Raw genomic sequence first — 21,738 nt, 5'->3', positions numbered from 1 at the left:
GTTTGAAGCCTACTAAAAGAACATGATTCTTCAAAATCCACCTCAGTATAGTGACTACAGTGTTCCTATGTTTGTAAATCATACGGGTTGAAGTACATTCGCAAAGGGCATGCACTTCCCCTTGGTTGACTAATCTTAAATTTGTGGAGAGTTGGAATTGTAATTTGACTGAAATAAATTGCCAGAAAGTGCACGTTTCCTCTTGTTTTCTACTCTGGTTTCAGCTGCGCATTCACTGCTTGAATGCACTGCTACGGTTTCGACAATGCAGCTACAGGCACAAACTATTTCTGCAACATAAATTATAAGAATAACTTTATAACCTAGTGTATCGTTAAGATGGTATTTGGTCCTAATACATCACTATCAAATCTGAATGGAAAAGCAGGCCATTCAAACGTATGTGTGCGAGTGAAAAATCTTCCAACAAATTTAAATTAACTAACTAAAACAGAATTATGAAGCCAATAAAATCGTTTGAAAGGCGGGACTTCCTTACTCTTGCACACCAGTAAGGTTAGTTTGTCTTTTTCGTTTTCAAACGCCTTTACATTCTCTGCGTCTTTGCGGAACTCAACCATTCCTAAAAACTGAATTTTTTTGTGATATCGAGGTCTAGTTCCCAAGAATATTTTGCATACCTCCGCACCTTCGTCAATCAGGATAGGCGCCGGGGTCCCCACCGTTATAACTGGATCTGATGGTTGCAGGGTCCGATTACATCGTTCAGCTCTATAATTAGGAGAGCTCATCGCTGACGCAAGATGGCTAAAGTTGGAGCATGTGTGTGACAACGGGAATTACGCTCGGATCTGTGGAAACATACTTTACGGCAAGAGACGTTTGTAGATGGCATTGGATAGGCTATTTTTAACCACTGTTATCATCCCCTTGTGTTACTCGGGACACTGGAGTTTTATATAAAGGGTGGTCCTTGAAGATGCAGCTGTACAGTAGTGTGTTGACACATTACCCGGGATCTTCGCGTAAAGTTTCGATTTCCATCGCGTGTGTGAACGATAACTTGCCCGGGACTACAGCAACTAACATCTCCTTGGTAAACAGGACCGACAGTCCAAGTTCTACCGCGCGCATCGAGGGCTCAATAAGCAGGACGTCTGCTACAAACATGCCTGCCCTTTCGTGTTATGAAGCTGTCTCTACAAAGCCGACGTGCTATACATCCACTGCCGAGATCATCGTTACGCGACCCAGTGGAGTGGAAAGGTCCGTTCCAATTCACATCGTAAAGGAATCCAGAGACAAATGGGTTCCTTCTGTAACCTATTTCCAAGGACCTCCTTGCCCGGTCCGTGATGGGGAGAATTCCTTCAACTCAGACGCGGGGCTGATAGAAGATTTAATGGATCGAATGAAGAGTGGGGTTGATGTATTCGATGAATATCAGAAAGTTTTGGAAAACAACTTGATAAACACTGACAGGAAATCTGACGGGAAATGTTACAGGAAATACGATGTGATGGGATCAGAAAGTGAGCTGTGTCAGAAAGACTCTTACTCAAGCGACTGTAGAAATACTCCAGAGATAATGGAAGTTAAGGTGAACCACATAGTACAAGATTCTCCCAAAGTCACTGATTCTAGAAACTACAGAAATGAGCAACAGGAACCTCAAAATAGCTTCGAAGACAATTGCCAGTCACAAGAAGCATCTGCTCCTAGCCTGTACAGTTTGCAGAAGACCTCCCAAAGTGCTGCGGAAAACAGAACAGAAATAAACGTAAGAGTGACACATTATTTAGCCGAAGTGGAAAAACAGAACAAGTATCTCCAAGAGAGAAGTAAGTACAGGTTTCACATAATTCCCGATGGCAATTGCTTGTACAGGGCGGTGTCTAAAGCTGTGTATGGCAACCAAGCTATGCACAAAGAGTTACGCGAACAGACAGTGCACCATATCGCAGACCACCTGGACGAGTTCAACCCCATTATCGAAGGCGACGTTGGGGAGTTTCTTATCAACGCTGCACAGGACGGCGCCTGGGCTGGCTACCCTGAATTGCTGGCCATGAGTCAGATGCTGAATATAAACATCCACCTAACTACCGGGGGAAGCTTGGAAAGTCCAACAGTCTCTACCATGGTGCATTACTTGGGCGAAGAGGACACTTCAAAGACAAGTATCTGGTTGAGTTGGCTTAGCAACGGCCACTACGACGTTTTATTCGACAGATGTTTGCCGAATCCTGAGTATGAGAACTGGTGCCGGCAGTCGCAGGTGCAAAGAAGACGGGACGAGGAACTTGCCAAATCCATGGCTGCATCATTGTCCAAAATGTACATTGAGCAAAATGGTTCATCTTAAAAACGTAAGGATTTTGTAAACGTACTGCACATGTGTAAACATGAACCAAGTTGATCGCACTTTATCACTCTGTAACTTTAGTCATATCGCCTTAATTTATTTTTCTAAGTTGAGATTTATCTTTTTATAAGAATAATGTGTGGAAGCTACAGCAGGTTGCAGAGCACCTGATGCCATTTTATATTTGTATGACATGGATGTATGATCAAAAGTGCTGGCAGTGTTTTCAGAGAAATTGATTACACAAGTTGTTTTTAATCATTTACTGTGTATAAAGATAGTATACCTAGCCTTTTCAAATTACTGATGTTACTGTATTAGCCAGTCATTACAAGCCAATATAGGTTCATCTTTTCCTATTACTGTTTATAGAATGGACAGAATCCCAAGCACTTATTATTTTAGAAAATATACATTACCAATTGAGTTTTTGGCTGTTTTCTTCTTCTGTTTTAACTTTTTGTATGAAGGCTACTACTTTCAGTTTGAAGTTATGGTTGGTTTCGATATGTTCAGCCTCTTCCACTGTGGCTTAATTTATGTTGAAATGCATATATACAGAACTGAGAGATTGTGTTTATGTTTGCATTGCATAACTGAAATAAAATCATAAGAAACATTTTGTGTGTATGAAATTTTGAGATTTTTATGAACCTTCAGACACAATGACTCAATCCACATGCAGCTAACTTAAAACATCCTAGCAGTAGGCCTACGATGCTTAATACAATATACAGTTGAGGCCAAAAGTTTACATACACCTAGGCTAAAGATATTCAAACTCAGTGTTTCACCACTCCGCACATTTCATGTTATCATACATTTCTTTTGGCAAGTCAATTAGGATGTCTACTTGATTTCCATAAGAGGTCATTTCAAAATAATAGCTAAGAGACAGATTTATTTCAGCTTTTATGTACTATATCAGATTACGGATCATCTGTCCGTTAGCTGAAGCTGAAGTGTAACTGGGTTATGCTGCAAGACAATGATCAAAAACACACAAGCAAGTCCACATTTGAATGGCTGAAACGTGACCAAATTGAAATTTTGGACTGGCCTAATCCTGACTTGAAGCCGAAAGAGATGCCGTGGCAAGACCTGAAACAAACAGTTCATGCTCAAAAACCTACCAATTTGTTTAAATTAAAGCAGTTCTGCAACCAAGAGTGAGCTAAAATTTCTCAACAGTGATGTAAAAAGACTGATATGAAATTTGTGGAAGCATTTGGTTGCTGCTAAAGGTGGTGTAGCCAGTTATTACATTTAAGTGGGCAGTTTTTCACATGGGTGACATAGGTGTTTGATAACCTTTTTTATTAAATAAAATAAATAATATTTTTTTAAAATGTGCTTTGTGATTTTTCAGTTTACGATTGTCTAATATTTGATTTTTTAAAGGATCTGAAGCCATTCAGTGTGACATAATAGAAGAAATCAGGAAGAGGACAAATGCTTTTTCATGGCACTATAGCCTAACCACCCAGGTCCTTGCAGCTGTGTGGCGACAGTGCTACCCACCGCACCACCGTGTCGCCCGTCCTCATTATGATAATAATTGCATGAGGAATCAATATATTTGCAAAGGCACAAATCTGTGTGACCTATGAAGTTTTCTGAACTTTGATATATAATAATGACTTTGGAAACTGGCTTACATTCTTAAATGAAAGGGTGGATGAAAATAGACTCATTCAGAACATTTATCTTGAAAGGACGTGCATTAGCACACCAGTAATAGTCACTGATGACTTGAGACAGTATTGCATTGGTTCACTGTGGGCCTCAGCTCCAGTGCGGTCTCCCATGCTGATGGATGGGGTGTGTGCAGAAACACTGTCCTGCATTCACTAGAAACAGAAGTGATATATTGCTGACAGCACAGTGGAAAGTAATTCCTTAAGAGGCTTATATTGATTGGCCAGTGCAGGGCTTTGGGTTATATCCTTTTAAGTAAACTCAACATATTTAGTGCATCGGCCAGTTCTTAATGTACAAGAGTTTTATTACCAGGGACAATTTTACATCCCCAATCCATTCTTATGGCTTTTATTGCTGCGCAACAATGAGTCTATTTAGGCAGTAGCATCTCCAGTGGCGTAGAGCCCTAGGGTCTGTCCAAGTCTGTTTGAGTCATTGAAAAAAAATCTAATTTGTTATTTCCTTTCCCAGCAATCATGTAACAGTATACTGTTCCCGTGTTCCCGTATTCAGCCATGGGCTGAAGCTAAACAGGTGTAGTCTTGTTTAAGACTTGGATGTGGATCCTCAGGGAAAAACCAAGTGTCTGTTTTAAGAGGGTGGCCAGTAGGGGGCACTCTTCCCTCTGCACCAAGTAGAAAATCAATGTTCCAGCACAGTAATGCTACTGCTGCTGTTGTTGTCCTTCCGAGACCAATGAGGCCATTAAAGATCCATGGTAATATTTGAAAGAGTAGGTTTTTTTAACCCTGGAGTCCTTGATGAGTTCCCATGAAGCTGGCTTTCTCAATCTCGTCACCAAATCACTCCCTTTTTGATTCCCCAACTCTCAGCTGACCTACCTGATTAAATAGAAGAAAGAATAAATACATAGACATTTCTCAGACCCAAAAGCAGCACAAAAGGACGAGCAAAAAGAAGTACTGCCTCTTGGCTTTGTTTCAGTTAAGAGTGTCCTCTTGTCTCTGATTACCAAAATTATTTATTCGATGGACTAGTGAATACAATCAGGAATTCCATACAGGGAGAAAATAAATTTGTATTATATATATATAAACAATGAAGGTAGCAAAATTTCTATTTATTAAGGCCACATTCGGTCTGATTAATAGCTAAGTGGATTCATTGCTTATGAGAACAGCTGTTCTTTCCATGTAGTTTTCACTGAAAGATAAGTACTGTGTTTGCCAAACCATATAATAAAACACTATATCAGATAATGTATTAGTAATGATCTTCATGTGGAACACAGAGCAGCATGTTCACTGAGACTATGACTAATGTTGTAGGCATCCAAATTTGTTTCAATGGTTGTTGGTTTTGCAACCTCCTACAAAGTAACACTGGCATCAGGTTTTCACACTGTTAATGGGACTGAATAATGAGAGTCAATGGCCCAACAGTAAAAATGTGTTTCCAGCTAAAGCAGTGAAATCCTGACTGTGCCAGTGCATAAGGGGTGGTTGCATAGCTGGCCAAAGTTTGGAGGATATTCCTGCATAAGGGCTGCCCAACCCTGTTCCTGGAGATCTACCAGTACGTTTTCACTTCAGACCTAACATAGCACACCTCATTCGACAGCTAGAGATCTCATTGAGCTAATTATTAGAATCAGGTGTGCCCTATTAGGGTTGGAATGAAAACCTACAGGACGGTAGATATCCAGGAACAGGGTTGTGCAGCCTTGTCCTACATCATCAACCAATAGCACCTTTTCTGGACAGCTGACTCTTGTCCAATGACAGCACAGTTCAGTTGGTGGACTATAACACGTCAGTAATTGCTGGCTGGTTGCATGCAATGCAGGGAATGAAAGCACTTACTGAGGAGGAAATGAGACATAGGGCATAAAAAGATATTCAAATAGAAGTGGTTTTCCTCACATAGGAAATCACGAAAACAAGTATTTTAATATAAAATGACTATGGCTTCTAGGACATATTTTAAGAGTGGTAATGCAAGCATGTCAATCCAGTTTAAGTCTTTAATTTTTAGGAGGTTGGGAAATATGACCTGGCATTTAATAAAACTGACAGAGAGTCAATCAAAGGCAAGAATTCTGGATTTAAACTGGATTTGCCAACAATAAATTGATTATTTGTTATTTCAGTGTAGAACCTGTATTTGTTTTTCCAAGGTAAAAGCAGGGCCCCTTTTATCTAGCTATTTATATTAACAATGTATCATAATACAGTACCGTACAGACCATACCATAATGGGAAATGTAGGGTGGACAATGGAGTTTGTTCCACAACAAAAGAACGTTTCAGACATAATCAGATTTGTGCCTGGCCATTGATAAATACTGATGCATGTGTCTAAGAGTTAGAATATTCAATGATATTTCAATTAATGATAGTGTACAACAATGTAAATATCTTCAATGCTTTGTCCTTAACTTTGATAAAATAAAATAAAAAGTAATTCATCCCTTTTTACATAACATTCCCACAAATATCAGTGACCACTAGACTTGAAAAATAGAAAATAATCTTCAAAACAGGAAGATTTGTATACAACCGTTCAATTGACCTATGCAGCTCAAGTCTTTGTTGCTTTGTTAGATATGTATGCTCACTGCTGCCTCTCTGTGGACAAACCATTCTGTATGTTCAAATGAAATACACACTCTTGCAGCATTTAGAAAATTTTACTTTCAGAATAGCAGCACAGTATTGACAATGGTTATTGTCCATAACCTACTTCCAAAAATTACTCTCTTTTGTATAAATCAACAGAACAGGGCCCCAACACATGTTTTGTAGGTGCTATTTTAATGATCAAGGTGATTAACTTTTACACAAATTTTAATTGTATGGAGTCAAGTTAAAATAAGGTGACCCAAATAAGCTCTTTAATTACCTTATTTATCCATTGGTGCTCATATTAATGAAATTAGGCCAATTTTTGTGAACCACCTTCTTTTTTTACATATTCAGCCACAGTTGGAATGAATAAAGATGATGAGTGAAAGACAAAATATGATATGAATACTTTGTATATCATGGATGGACTAAAATAAGCCCTTCTTCTTAGAGTGAAACAAATGACACTGGTCGTCAGCCTCATTTATTGAATGTAATGACTCACACAGGCCACAGGCTGTTTGTGTCATTCACATAGATATGGACTCCACAAATCTAGTGAAATTCCTTTTGCATCTGAGAACGAGACATTTCACGGGAGAATGGGACAGTGGGTCTCCCTTTCTCTGAGTTTTATCCTGCAGAATAGTGCAGGGAAAGTCTAGACAAAAACTGAGCCATTGTTGCTGGTTGGATGAAAAATAATGATTTAGAAAACTTGCCAATACTCAGAAGTAGATTATCTTTAATGTGACCTTTTCTTTCATTGTCATTAACACAGAAGACTAATTGCAATGCAACTCCACAAACAGTGCATGGCAAACTGACCATCCTTTATGGAAATTAAATGTACTGATTGAACAGATTCACAGCATTGGGTCTTAAAAATAAATGTAATACTTGATAAATGTAAAATAGAATATTTGACATGTTGTATGGGGCATTTTGTGGTGCATCATCTAACACTGCTGCTTACATGTACATTACAGACCTGTTCTGTGTTCTGATGGAATGCCATGCTCCTACAATGACAATCGAAATGATGATATAGTGCCTTATCTTCACTAGATGGCACCCCAGGTACATGTCTATATAAGAGCTGATTTGATCATAGAATCCCAAAACATGATGAGAAATGGAAGGGTGAAAGTTGCCCACAAAAAATTGTGCATTTGCAGTTAGGGTGAGATGCAGGTGAGCTGGTACCATGGTAGCCAGTAGTGAGGTAATGAAAGACTGTGATAGTGTGGGACTGTAGCATCTCTAAGCTAGGTCTCTGCTGGCAGCACTGCTGTCACTAAAATCTGCACATATTTATAATAGCACCCACCCACCCCCCACCCCCCACTCTGCCTCATTTGAAAGGCAACGTTTTCAAAAAGACTTTTCATTTAGTTGTCTGATCATCATTGTCTGATTCAAAATTTGAGCAATTAAATGACACTGAATGCATCCTAGGTTCATACAAAATGTATATTTTACTAGTATGAAATGTGTACAAAGACATGTTTAATATGCTACTAAACTTGAAACGAGGGGTTGTAGACCAGGCTAAGTATGAGGCACTGAAGTATTGTGGTTTTGTTATTTCTATCACTCCGATGATTGTTGGGACTGCTACCACAGTGGCTGTACAAATATCTGTTATGCACTGAACACGACATGGTCTAAACCCATATGGCTCCCCTGAGTCACCCTAGCCCTCTGCATCTGAGCAGAGCAAAACAGTTTTAAGTGCATCCCCTGCCATTATAAACAAGCTAAGGACTCAAGGACATTTCCTTTCACCATTTTCCGAAAAGCATATACTCTTTCACCTTCTCAATAAATGTTGTCATTACAGAAAGAAAAAAAACAGAAAAACATAAGCTTAACCTAAGTTTAACACCGGGGTCTATGTACCTAAATGGTACAGTAACACATCTTGTTTGTCATCACTGCTGCAGTGTATCAAAAAGGTTTGTGTTCTCTGAGGCCTTCCCACTTTCCATCTGAAGGCACCAAATAATGGGCTCCTTGTTTTCCATCCCTATAATTAAAAATCACTGCCAATCGCACAAAGGTATAACAGACAGGCAATGTGGGGAAGGACTCCAGGTTTCACGGATTTGAGATCAGGCCCCTCGCACGGCATCCAGCGCTAACATCATCACGCTTTGGCAAGAACTGTGTATGCCTGTGATGCCAATAAAGCTCATTTTGATTTAATTTCATTTGTTTTGCCAGCCAGAGCTTAAATGTTGCCAGTCGTGATAGATGACTCATACCGGAGCAATTCATTTTATTACTTGGGGCTCAGCATGGAAGCTTGCCTCCAATGCAAAGCATATAAGCACAACCTGCTAGCACAACACCACAGACAGCACTTTCTGTGCACACATGTGCTCCGAGTCCTCAGTCCTCAGTGCATCTATCCTTAGTGCAGCAACCTGCTCACATTAATCATATTGGATGACAGCAAGCACAATTTAAGTCTGGTGGGGTATGACGTCAGTGTGGAACAGTGGTATCTCCCTGTGGATTAACCAAAGGCTTCTTATTTCCACTGTTTCCTATACCTTGTACTGGAGACCCACTGAGGTTGTGCATGTGTATGTGCAAAATGTGTTTGTGTGTGTGTGTGCGTGTGTGTTTGTGTGTGTATGACTTAACAGAACAAATTTACTTTTCCAACATATACTTTCATGTACGTCATTTACAGGATATTGTCATGTTTATTCTATAAGAACAGTATTCATCAATCTGACCATCAAATGTTTGGATGGGCATTCAAATTGATTGATTCATGAATTATTAATAATTATCTGGGGTCAACGCAAGTAACTTAACAAATTATTTAAGCCTTTAATTTAATTGAGACAGATGCATCAAATGTGTTCTTGAGGCAGGCATTAAAAAATTTATGTTGAGTAAACAATTTAATCTTTATATTTGCATAAGAACTCCTCAATAGTTCACTTCCTGTCCAAGGAATTCATAGGGGACCTAAAGTAGAGTTGTCAAATAGCATTCAATTAACAGCTCAATGAAATCTTATTTACAGGGCAGAGCTACAATGAAAACAAGCAGAGTTGGTAAGTATGTTTCTACATATATTTTTAGAGCTGTTGATTTCCTAAGACAAACTATGGCATAAGATGTCTTTCTAAAACAATGCGAACTGAGATAAAAGCCTTGGTGGAATTTTTTTTACAACTCAGTGATGCTAGATGAATTGCTCACCAGAATATGAGAAAACTGAATTCCCTGTCAAAGCACATAAACATCAGTCTTTGCAGTTTAAATGTTCCTTAAATAAAATAAACAACATATCACAAATGTATGGGTTAAAACCTAAAGCACTTATAATAATGAGCTGGAACAAATGCTTAAACCTTAAAGAAAGGCATTAATATGTAGGTTAGGAAGTTGTGGAACGTTTGAAAGGTTAACTTTGACATTGGGAATCTGGGGTGTGAATGCACTGCGTGAGACTTGGCTCTGACTCGGCACTGCCCAAAGGTCTAGCTCACACTGCAGGGTAAGCTATTCACTCAATTTTCGTTTTCTTTAATTCGTTATTAGTGTTTATTTATTTATTTATTTATTTTGTTTTTGGCATAATTTCATTTTCAGCAGGAACCTGCCAGCACACTTCACACAAACTCACAGCAGTGTCACACCTGGGGTCAAACAATCTCAGCATTCTTTCATTTTACAACAGCGGGGAACAGCGCTCGCACTCCATTTCCTGGATGCATTTTTAGCACATGCACTCATCCTTTTTTCTGCTCTGTTAATTCTCACAGGCAAGACTGAGGCACATTTTTAAAGAACTGGGCCTACCATCACAAGGTTGCAGGTGTGAAACCATGTTGGGCTGCATTGCCCTTCAGCAAGATGCAAAACATTTACAGCTTTAGTCTAATGTTAATGCATGATCGATGTTCTATAAAATTTAACCAAGCAAACTGTCCTGGACAAAGGCTGATGTAAATAAATGTCCTTATTTTTGTTTATAGAGTGCAATCATTATAACTATTATAATGAAAATGTTGTTTTCACACCAACGTTAGTGCTGTTTGGCACAATGTCAGAGACTTACAGGATAGCATAAAAGCTTGATGTACTGCATGCTCATTTTATAATCCACTCTGTATTCATGGAACATTTTTATCAGTGTAAAGTTGAAAAAAGAATAATATTGTCATTGCCCTATTTTGAATTTCCAGTTTTCAGTAGAGCTTCACAATGTCCTGCACGTTGTGTTTTTTTAACAGGCATACCCTCATGCTAAAGCTGCATGACATTTACCCATGTAAATACAACTGCTCGAGGACTGAAGCAAATAACTCCCCATAAAGGAACAAACACAGTCTAAAAGTCTTAGTCTAAAAAATAGAGTTTTGATAAAATGACTTCAGCCACCTCTACCATGGCTTATTGAGACCACATGAGACTTTTAGGGGAAGAATGGTAGCTCAGGGAATCCGCACAAAAGATAATGTGTGTAAATTTCTATATGGAGAGTACAGGTGCACAGTTAACTTCTGGAAACTTGTCAAGTCTGACATCAGAACTGCATGTTAGTTTTGGTAGATTCACTCCCTAAAGACTCACGCAAGTAGCCGACTCAAGAACATCTCCTGCTTCTCCTAATCTTGGTATTAACTATGTGGCTGGGGACATGGTATCAAAGATGTAGCTGTGGCTGTAGCATTGAGCCTGGCACAACACTGCTAGTTCACTCCTGTGAGCTGGTAGTGCTGTGTCTTCCTCAGTTTTGCATCCCACTGTCGCACAGACATTTGGGTCCATCTAACATAATAATACATCATACACCCAAACTGACACTGATGTTTTTTTTTTCTGATATAGCTGCCTATATATGCCCCATGTGACAGTTGTGTAGCTTTTTTCTGTAAGTAAAATAGGTCTATCTATTCTGATATAATTAAAATAGCATATTATTTCTCTGATAAGGTGTCTCCAATATACTGATGTACTGCAAATGTTCAATATGACAGTGATACAACTTTTACATATCTATGAAACATCTATCCTAATGTTCAGTATATTCAAATTTGACATGGCATTATCTATTCTGATATGATATGATGCATCCAGTCTGAAAGTGACATATTTTTAATGCAACACAAAATATCTTCTGTTATATGTTGTAACCAAATATCAGATTTTTTGTCGCGCCTCCCATTCTCCAGCTGCATAGGACGCTTGTCTTTTGTCTTGCAGCCAAAAAAAAAAAAAAAAAAAAAAAAACCATTGCCACATTGTCAGAGAAAACGAAGATAGTAACGTAAAATTCTAAAGGCTGTTGTAACCCTCGAATGTCACTGAGATACAGGCATAGACCGTATAAAGATGAATACAGGTCGTAAGCTTCTTATAAAAAAGATTCATCCACATCGTTTTGAAATGGTGCTTATCTAAGTTTATGAAATAAGCATTCGGCAAGTGTGAATTTCTGACTATCGAATTATAAATAAGATAAATAAGAAAATTAGTACATTGTTTAAGCTTAAGAATTCGCCGTGTTATGTAATATTTAGCAACGGTCTGTGTCTGTTTTTTTATTTATTTTTTAAATGTATATTATTATAAAACAAAATTGTCGACACTTCTTAGTAAAGATTAATAAAAATGAAACTTTACAGCATTTCCCAAGAGACCAATATCTACCTGTCCTGCATCGTTGTTTCACGTGCATGGAAAGACACGCCAGTTACATGGGCAGATAAATTACAATAATTATCATCACTCGCAAGGGAGCATTGGTTTTAAAATGCAGTGACGTAATGCCTGCAGTCATGTGAATATTGAAGTTCTTTCCTCGACACACACAACCGCTTCTCTTTCAGTACTGACTCGGTCACCCCCCCAAAATGCGAGGTCCCGTTCAAACTGAGCCACCACTCTGTCAGGTGAGACTGGAGACGCTGTTTCCGGAGCATAGACTGAACAGCTAGAGTACTGCAGTATTGGCATTCACCGCAACTACTCGGACAGAAATAGTAAGGAGGGGGAAACGACATACAGCGGATAGCCACCTACATGTGTGTCGGTGCGAAGGAAAGCGCCTTCTGAACGCGGCTGTTTATAATCTGTAGTTTTTGGACACTTTGAGAAAACTGCGCAAAGGGTGACCACGCGCGGTGCGACCCTGCCCGTGAGGTAAAAGGTGCTGAAATTGAAGATGTCAGGACACCGGGTGCAGTTTGCAGACCTACCGCCTCAAAGCGATCGAAAAGGGAGCCCGAAATTAAACAGTAAGTACTTCGTTTTTTGTTTCTGCTTGTTATTCAAATGCTTGTCCATCCTGACCTTGGAGAAATCTTATATGCTTCACTCTTTCAGTCGGCTTTTTACCATTTAAACGACGCATTTTTGTTAAATGAGTATTTTTGTTTTAGTTTGAATAGCTAACCAACCCTCATCCAAGATATCGAAATAAATTGAATATACCAATGGTGCAAAGTGTTTAACCCTTCGAGTTCCTGCATAGATAGTTTAGCAAAAGGGATCGTATCAATACTTTTACAACCTGTTTCATTCAAGCAATAGCTCCACGCTTTTAATTCAAAGTGTGTGTTTTGTGTGTTAGATATAGCATAGTTACTGTCTGACGAAACCTGTTGATTCTTTGGTAGTATGCTATCAGTTTACAGACTAACAGCACTGTATTTTCTGACGGGATTAAGCATCCCCTGATTTCCTTTTTGGTTTGATATACATGCAATACAGTAGTTTCCTTAAAATAAATAAATATATAAACAAATAAATAAATCTTATGTGTTAACTTGACATAATTGGTGGAACGACACACCGGATTCTTGCAGGTTTGCCCTTCTCAAAGATTGATTAGCCGATTGGCATTTGAAGCTTTAATAATTATGCTTCTATGAAAGTGAAATGGTGAGACCGTGATAGTTCTGCATGGGTTTTTGCCAGTTTGGTTGTACTTCCAAGGTCTGCCAAGACATTACCGTGAGAAAGGCTGATCTTTAAAATGCTTCACCAGAGTAACTAATTTGCCGCAAGATTTCCCTACACATAAGGGTGCCTGGACCTATACCTCATGGCTGTGAGGGCAATGTGTTCAAGGCCACTAGAATTCCAGTAATGAACACTGTATCATTTATGGTAATGGCAAAGCTGACTTTTTTGTTCAGTTTAGAAAAAAAAAAACCCAGTTGTAATACCACTCTTGAGTCTTGCAGGATTTCATGTATTTAAACTGTGGAAATGCAACCAGGGCTGTGGCATAGAGTATTATCTAGTAACTTTTTGATAAACCTCAAATCAATCTAGTGGAGTTGTCCTTGCTTAGTGTGTAGTAAAATGTTCAGTGTTAAATCTACAGTGTACATATGCTTCCTGTTGGATTGTGCAGCTCTGTTCGAGTTTAATTAACTCTAGGCATGTCACTGTGTGGATGTCCTGCATGCGTAGTTAATGTTTGGGTCTTCCAGTGACCCACATGAGCCCTGTCCATCAAGGCATCCTCTCCTGGTGTCTTATTTTTCACCACCAATCATCTGTCCCTGTCTGGGCTTCCTATTATGGTAACAATAGTATACCGTTATTGTTTGATTCTAAAGTTATCTTTATGTGCATGCATTGTTTCCCTAGTTTTGAAGTAATGGCACATTACCCTCAATGTAATTTAAAAATTGTAAAAAAAAAAATATATATATATATTTTAAAAAATCTTTTTTTTTTTACACATTTTAAGTAATTATTCATGTCATTTCTCAAAACTCAAATTCCCATGTGACTAAATAATACAAGCATAATGTTGCTTTTATAAACTAAAAAAAGCATTCCTGAGTTTTATCATTTTCAGGACACGCAAGGTTTTAGGTCACACAGAACTCCAGTATTATGTTGTGATACCTGCTCGTGGACTGCAAGGGCTTTACTTCTTGTATCCATTATTTATGACACGGGCCCTCAAGGTAATGTGCAATAGCACATGTTCTGGAGCAGAGCTAATGTTATGCCCACGTTTTAGAAGGGCACTTTTAACATTCCTATTGCAAGGCCATCCTTGGTATTTATCTGGTGGCTAGGCTGCTGTGGGGATATTTTACGTCACGTCAGTGTGAGAGTAGAAGGAAAGCACTACGGTGTCTCAGGCTCCATAGCACCCTGTAGAATTGAGGCCTAAGTGACTGTGCTTGATCATGCACAGTGGTGTACGTGCTTTGTTCCTGTACAGGGTTCTTCTGCGAATGGTGAACTGCCCATTTCCAGCCTATTTCCCTATTTATGAATGAGAATAACTGATACTTTTTGTGACCATTTTGGAGGCTTTGCAGTGAGTACATGTTTTGAAAATCCTAGTCTTACATTCAAAGGAAGATGGAAAAAGATCTGGAAAATACTATTTGATTCTCTTTTGGCCATTACTGTTAAACCCAGATGACACATGAACACATCAATAAAGCAGCATGAAATAGAAACACTATGAACACATTGCCTAACGTGGTTGAATCAGTGAGACCAAAAACGTATGCTGTGTGATGGAAAATCTCACACTCAGTATGGAGGCACTGTAATGGAAGGTACTGCCAGCCAGCACGCTTCGTTATTTAACATGGTCACATCTGTACACCCTTACCCTGAGAAGAGCATCACACACTAGAGGGGTTTTTCAGGTGAAAACGGTTGTATCTGCAGGACAGCAGGCTTTTTCAATAAACACCAGCTTTAGCAGTGATCACATAAACACAACGGCGGTATTTGGATTCTGCAGTTTGCAAGCCATGGTTCAAAGCCGTTGTGCTCTGTGAGCTTTGAGTCATTGCATTATTCTGTCATTTATTTGCTTAGCAGACACTTACCCAGAGGACTGAAAGTGTAACATGATAAGCATCCCATAAAGCACCAGCGCCGTGGGATATTTATTAGATCATCTGAGGTGAACTTTACTTAGTGTTTCACCTTGGTTTAAAATCAGACGCTCGGGACGGGAGGTTTGAACACTGTTGCGCACTGTTTCCCCCTTGTTGTCTGATCAGTAACTGGCTCAAATGAGCCCAACAGCTGTGGTCCAAAGCCAGGCTCCTCAGCTCTAACCCTACTGGACTGCACTGTTGTTTTCATTTTCATCTTCAAATCAGTAACCAGGGGTTGCTGAGTGGCTCATTCGGTTAAGGCACCATGGTGTGAATCAGCCCCTCTGACTCGGATCAAAACCGGACCGTGCCATTGCCGACTGTGGCCAGTAGCTCCATAGGTGGCGCACAGCTGGTGATTGCATTGCCCAGGTTTGGGAGGGTTCAGTTAGTTAGGGGCATGTGTATCTTCACTCTCTAGTGTGCAGGTGGACTGCGTGCCAAAGCTGCATATCAGTGGTCTATCACTGACTCAGCTCTGTGTGAGCTTAGCTGTCAGCAGCAGAATGAAAAGAAGCAGGCTGGTGACACCACATGTTTCATAGGAGAGCTGTGGGTGTCTACATTCTCCCTAACCACCAGTGGGGTTTGTACATGAACGTGGCTGTGGTTGCAAATGTTTGGATATTCTATATTAGGGCGGGAATTGGTGCGAATTGGACATGTTCAGCACCATGTAGGACATACATTTTTATTGTTTTATTTTTAAAAATCAGAAACCAGTTTAGACCCAAGAAGCCAGGCGAGGTGTGTTAATAGTGTAATCGGCTGCTTTAATTGATAAATTAAGTGATAAGTGACATTAAAAACCAGCAGACCTTTCAGCTCTCCTGGACCTGGTCCAAATTATAAACTGAATCAGTTTATTGGAGCTGCAACCAGTGAAAAGCCTGTTCATCTGCTTTACTGAATGAAATAACCAAGCACTAGCAAGCCACATATTGACCTACTAGTTACCAGTGCACCAGAATGTGTAAAAAATGTTTGTTGGAAATACTGCAGTGGTATGCTGCAATGGCGCCATCCCCTTTGTTGTAAATATGTGCTCAGTAAATGAACCTATCTGTGCTTCATGATCCCATTATTGCAAAGGTTAACGATCTTCAGGTCTTGGCAGAATAGCTGACTGAGGGTGACAATAGTTTTATATCTATGGTATAGATATAGATTTGTACATAGATAGATATTGGGAATTTTGAGATCGGTATGCTTGAGTGCTCCACCATTTTTGAGCACTCACACACACACTTTCACACACACACACACTCACAAACATGCACACGCACACACACACTCTCACACACACGCACACACACACACGCACACAAACACACACACACACACACACACACTGACAAACTCTCACACACACATGCATGCACACACACATACACACACACGCACGCAAACACACACACACACACACACACACACTCACAGAAACACACACACACACACGCACGCACATACACATGCAATCACACACACAAACATTATGTTAACATTAAATTCATAAATTCATACATGCATTTTTTACCTGCCACATTGAACTTTAACAAGGCTCTAACATTTTATTTTGAAATACTCAATTATTTAAATTCAAGCATAATTTCTAAAAGTTCAAAAAATATCAGACCCTATAGCAGAATTTTAGGCAGCCATTTAATGCAACATCCATCAAGAAGGTAACTTGTCACATCAATTCTCATACAACAATGGGTTGGCTGAAAAAGGCAGAGGCTTTCATTACATTATTTTACATTCATTAAGTTGCTGTTTGCTTAGGAGGCACAGTCATGCCTGGGGGTTAACTTAACTTCCTGCCAGCCAGGCGTCTTCATAACATGGATGGATCACAATAAAGTTTTTTTATTTAAAATCAACAAATGAGGGACAACAACTACAAGCAAAGCCGAGCCTACCACACAGGCGAGACTCATCCACTGTTAAAGCAAGCAACCTCTCTCAGACTTTGAAAAGGTTTTTTTGCCATGTGAATTTAGCCAGAGCTTCAGTGGCCTAGACAGCCCAACTTGCTGATGTTACGCAAGGAATGTGTGTCTATGCAAGTAATATAAAAGAAATGGTGTCTCAGCGTGGAATTCTAAAGGAAACACATCATCAACCACACTACACATAAGTGCATATAACTCAGTGATATTTCCAGTGTTAATTTAACTCTAAAAGAGAACATATGAGTCCAACTGGGACCATATGTACTCTGTAAGAGTTGACGTAACACTGAAAATTTTACTGTGTACTCCAGGATTGTGCATTAATTGGAAGTGTAAGGCATAACAGTTGAGCAACCATATATCAATTGGCCAGAATTTTCAACCTGAGACAAGAAAAGCCAGTTTAATCATTACATTACAATCTTATACCTAAACAATAACTAAAGTGGTGACCCAGCTCCTTATTACGTGACTTTATATTTGTGTTTTCATTTTCATTTGCCTGCCTGTTATTAGCAGAACATAAAATGACATATACGAATCATGAAAAATATTTTACTCATTCCATGGGAATCCATGGGACTTTGATAATATGGATCTTTAAGCCATATCCCCCTAAGGCCAGTTCATTTTTGTCCCCTGTAGGAGACATGAGGCTCTGGTCTTCATCTCAAGAACTGTATATTCTGCTATGATGAAAACCTACACTCCAAGGGGCATTCAATAAAAATAAAATACATTACATTTGCATTATATCATAAAATAAAAATAAAAACAGTATTCTGCCCGGTCTCAGGGGCATAGGTCACTGCCACATATCTCAGTAATGCTACCTATGCCCACAATGCAACTGATCCTTAACCACCATTACAAATGACACCATGTATCTAATCAGTATTGAATGGTGGTAGAACTGCAAATTGATTTTAAAATGAGAAAAAAAGTTTACAGTCAGTAAAGTTCAGTGCCATTTCACAAACACATGCCCCTGGTTAGCCTCAATGAAGATAATCACATCACATTTTAAGGGAAAGTAGAGAACATCTGATCCCTTTCACCACAATGATGTCAGTAGGTCAGGAAAGCTGCTTTTTCATGGCCAAAAAAGGCTATATTAGGACAATCTGAGGGGGGCTACATAATGGTAGTCCCATGGGAAATGTTAGTGAGTCTATCAGCTGGCCTGTTTAATCTGATTAAAACAGTACTTCAGAAAGGACACCACTACTCCCTCAAACATTTTGGCCATTACGACTGTGTGAGGGCAAATTGTAGGCCTTGGTTTAAACGGGCAGCACTCAATGAGACAAACAACATCAGCCTATCCTCAGGACTGTTCTTAGGGAGGGGTGGACTGTTTTTCTCCTAATAAACAGGGCCATGTCTTTCTTCTTTTCTCTTGAAGTAACTACTTTCCACTGGCTCATCTATGCACTTCACTGACATGTGTTCTCTTGCCACCCTGAGCTAAAGGTCTTGTGGTCTATTACAGTTGCTGTGCTAATCTTTCATGACAGGAGATATTTAGCTGTTTTGCACTGGAGTATGATTCTTTCCAATAATGCATGTGACACCATACAGTTTAGTAATAATTGCCTTTCTCAAACACTCAAACTCTCACACTTTCAATTTCTTTTACATCACTATTTTAGATAACTAAGGTGGGCGGCACGGTGGTGCAGTGGATAGCACTGTCGCCTCACAGCAAGAAGGTTGTGGATTTGAATCTCGGCTTAGGGCCTTTCTGTGTGGAGTTTGCATGTTCTCCCCGTGTCCGCGTGGGTTTCCTCCCACTGTCCAAAGACATGCAGGTAGGCCGATTGGAGACCATAAATTGCCCATAGGTATGAGTGAGTCAGTGAATGGTGTGTGTGCCCTGCGATAGATTGGCGGCCTGTCCAGGGTGTACTCCTGCCACTTGGCCAATGCAGGCTGGGATAGGCTCCAGCATCCCCATGACCCTGCTCAGGATAAGCGGGTATAGATAATGGATAGATGGAGATAATTAAGGTGGTAGTAATGTTTTTTTTTTTTTTTTCAGAAGCAGTTCCTGTGATGAAATTGTAATATTGACTGTCCTCATGAGACACTTGAATGAAAAGTGATTTAGTTGTTGTTTAGTTACTATGCATATTAGCCACCATATTAAATAAGCATAATGTTTTGTGGAGTGATGTTATATAGGAGGAAATACTCCACACTTGCAACTATGCCAGATGTAGGCTTGATTGATTTTTATATCACAATGGCCCTGTAGCCATGTAGTCATCTAAAATACTGTTAGTATTGACTAGAGAAGCCTTGTTGCTGGGTACTTGCTGTATTGAAAATCTTTAACACTCTGTAATTAAACACATACTTACATGATCCCATTACAATAGTTATTACATAGCACTTACATATGCAGTTACAGAGGTACAAGGCACACACACACCTTCACAAATTCACACATGTATACACCAATGCACACATAAAAACATGAACAGTTACTTGCTCTCATAAATTCCTATGCACATAAACAATGGCATAAACCGTGCCCTACACACACATGCACACACACACACACGCACACGCACACATACACACACCAGTACATACACATGCACATGGACGTGCACATGTACGCACATGGGCATGCGTACGCACGTATGAACACAGACCCGCACACCCTGCCTCACATATACATAAACTCACAAATAAATGCACATGTACTTAAATATGCACACACCAGTGACCTGGAAAGACAATTAGATCTCCACAGCTCTAAGAAACTGAAGAGGCCCTCTTCTGGCTCAGTAATCACATGAGCTGTAGTGCGTGTGTGCGTGAGTGTATGTGTGCAGTTGTGTGTGTGTGTGTGTGTGTGTAAAGTGTGTTTGCACATGTGTGTGTGTGCATGCATGTGTGTGTTTGTGTGTGTGTGTGTGTGTCTGTCTGTCTGTCTGTGCTTTTGGGTCTGTGTATTGGTGTACATATGTGTGAATGCCTCCTATGTGGCCAAATGTTCCTGTGCATGCTTTATGTGGCCACAGCACTGCTGTGTGGGACTGACACAATATGCATTCCTGCATGTCTCTGCTGATCCTCTCTGTGAGGTCAGAGGTCAGATGATATGAAAGTCATGTGACTCCACAATCCATACATCTCGCTCTGCTGCTTGACATAGGAGAAGCTGTATTCTGCTTCACGCTTGAAGGCACCTCATTGTCTTGCCTGGGGATAAATTTTAATGATATTAAATATATGTACCTCCTTTATTTTTGTGTTAAAATTTTATTGAAAAATACTCTACTCCAGAATGTCCCTTTTGTTAAAAAAGAGTCCCTAAAATTCATGGATTTTAGATTGTATATAACCAATTTACATAAATAGTAAAAACAAAAAAAATAAATAATACATCTGTTTGTATTGCAATAGCAGTGTGCACAAGAATGCCCTGTCCTGAAATCTGCAATGCTAAAACAATCCAACAACACTGAAGGCCATTGTTCATGTAGTAATTATCAAATGATTCCTTTGTTTGTTTTATTCAGTTCTCCTCTCATATTCCTTGGCTGCTTGTGAGTGTAATCATGTGATTCTGGGGTTTTGCTGAAGCTCATAACTGTACGACTGCTTTTGAGAACCGCGGCCCGGAGGGTAGGCTAAAGAGAATGGCTCTCTTTCAGAGTCTGCCGTAAAGCCACGATCATGCCAACTCCCTGGGATGCGTTTTACCTCCTGATGCAGAATGATTGAGTTACGCATTTCACTGCAAGGTCACACACTTGCTCTCTCTATTTCCACGTTCATTTAAAGGTGTTAATGGGGCGGTTTTGCAGATCATGAAGTTATTTTTGATCATATGCCTTTTGTCATGGCATATACTGTATAGACATTCTTTTTTTTCCAAATGTTTTCTTTAATTGAACATATTAACAAAATGAAGAACTCAGATAAATAGTAGCATTGGGAAAGTACAAACAGTTTTGCATTATTTAAAAGCTGAACTGAATCCCTTATTCTCACTAATCCATTAGTTCATAAATATGTGTATATGAAACTGTTACCAAATGCATTATTAAACATGTTTCTGATGTGGACAGTGACTACATCCCTGCTGGATGGAGATTAAGGGGAAGGAAAGTCAGACATAAAATATTATGTTCAAAATCCAGTCCTACTCTTTATAGTTACAATGTTATTTCAGCTTGAAATTAAAGCAAGATACCATCTAGGTAAAAAAGCAACACTTCCTTCCATGTTTTACTCCTAGCTAAGGCCAAACCGCAAGG

General features: G+C 39.5%; 1 protein-coding gene across 1 annotated transcript; it reads left to right on the top strand.

Annotated features, from left to right (window-relative positions):
- Positions 1–528: 528 nt before the first annotated feature.
- Positions 529–2,945, top strand: LOC118224690 (OTU domain-containing protein 1). The gene has a single exon (XM_035412308.1). The coding sequence runs from the start codon at positions 941–943 to the stop codon at positions 2,324–2,326; it is 1,386 nt and encodes a 461-aa protein (XP_035268199.1). The 5' UTR covers positions 529–940; the 3' UTR covers positions 2,327–2,945.
- Positions 2,946–21,738: the final 18,793 nt, after the last annotated feature.

The sequence above is a fragment of the Anguilla anguilla genome, chromosome 4 (assembly GCF_013347855.1).
Source record: "Anguilla anguilla isolate fAngAng1 chromosome 4, fAngAng1.pri, whole genome shotgun sequence".
Lineage (NCBI taxonomy): Eukaryota > Metazoa > Chordata > Actinopteri > Anguilliformes > Anguillidae > Anguilla > Anguilla anguilla.
This window is presented reverse-complemented; position numbering and strand designations above follow the sequence as displayed.

Bases quoted from the DNA above. Each gene is read 5' to 3' on its own strand.
- LOC118224690 (XM_035412308.1), top strand. From the start codon at position 941: ATGCAGCTGTACAGTAGTGTGTTGACACATTACCCGGGATCTTCGCGT.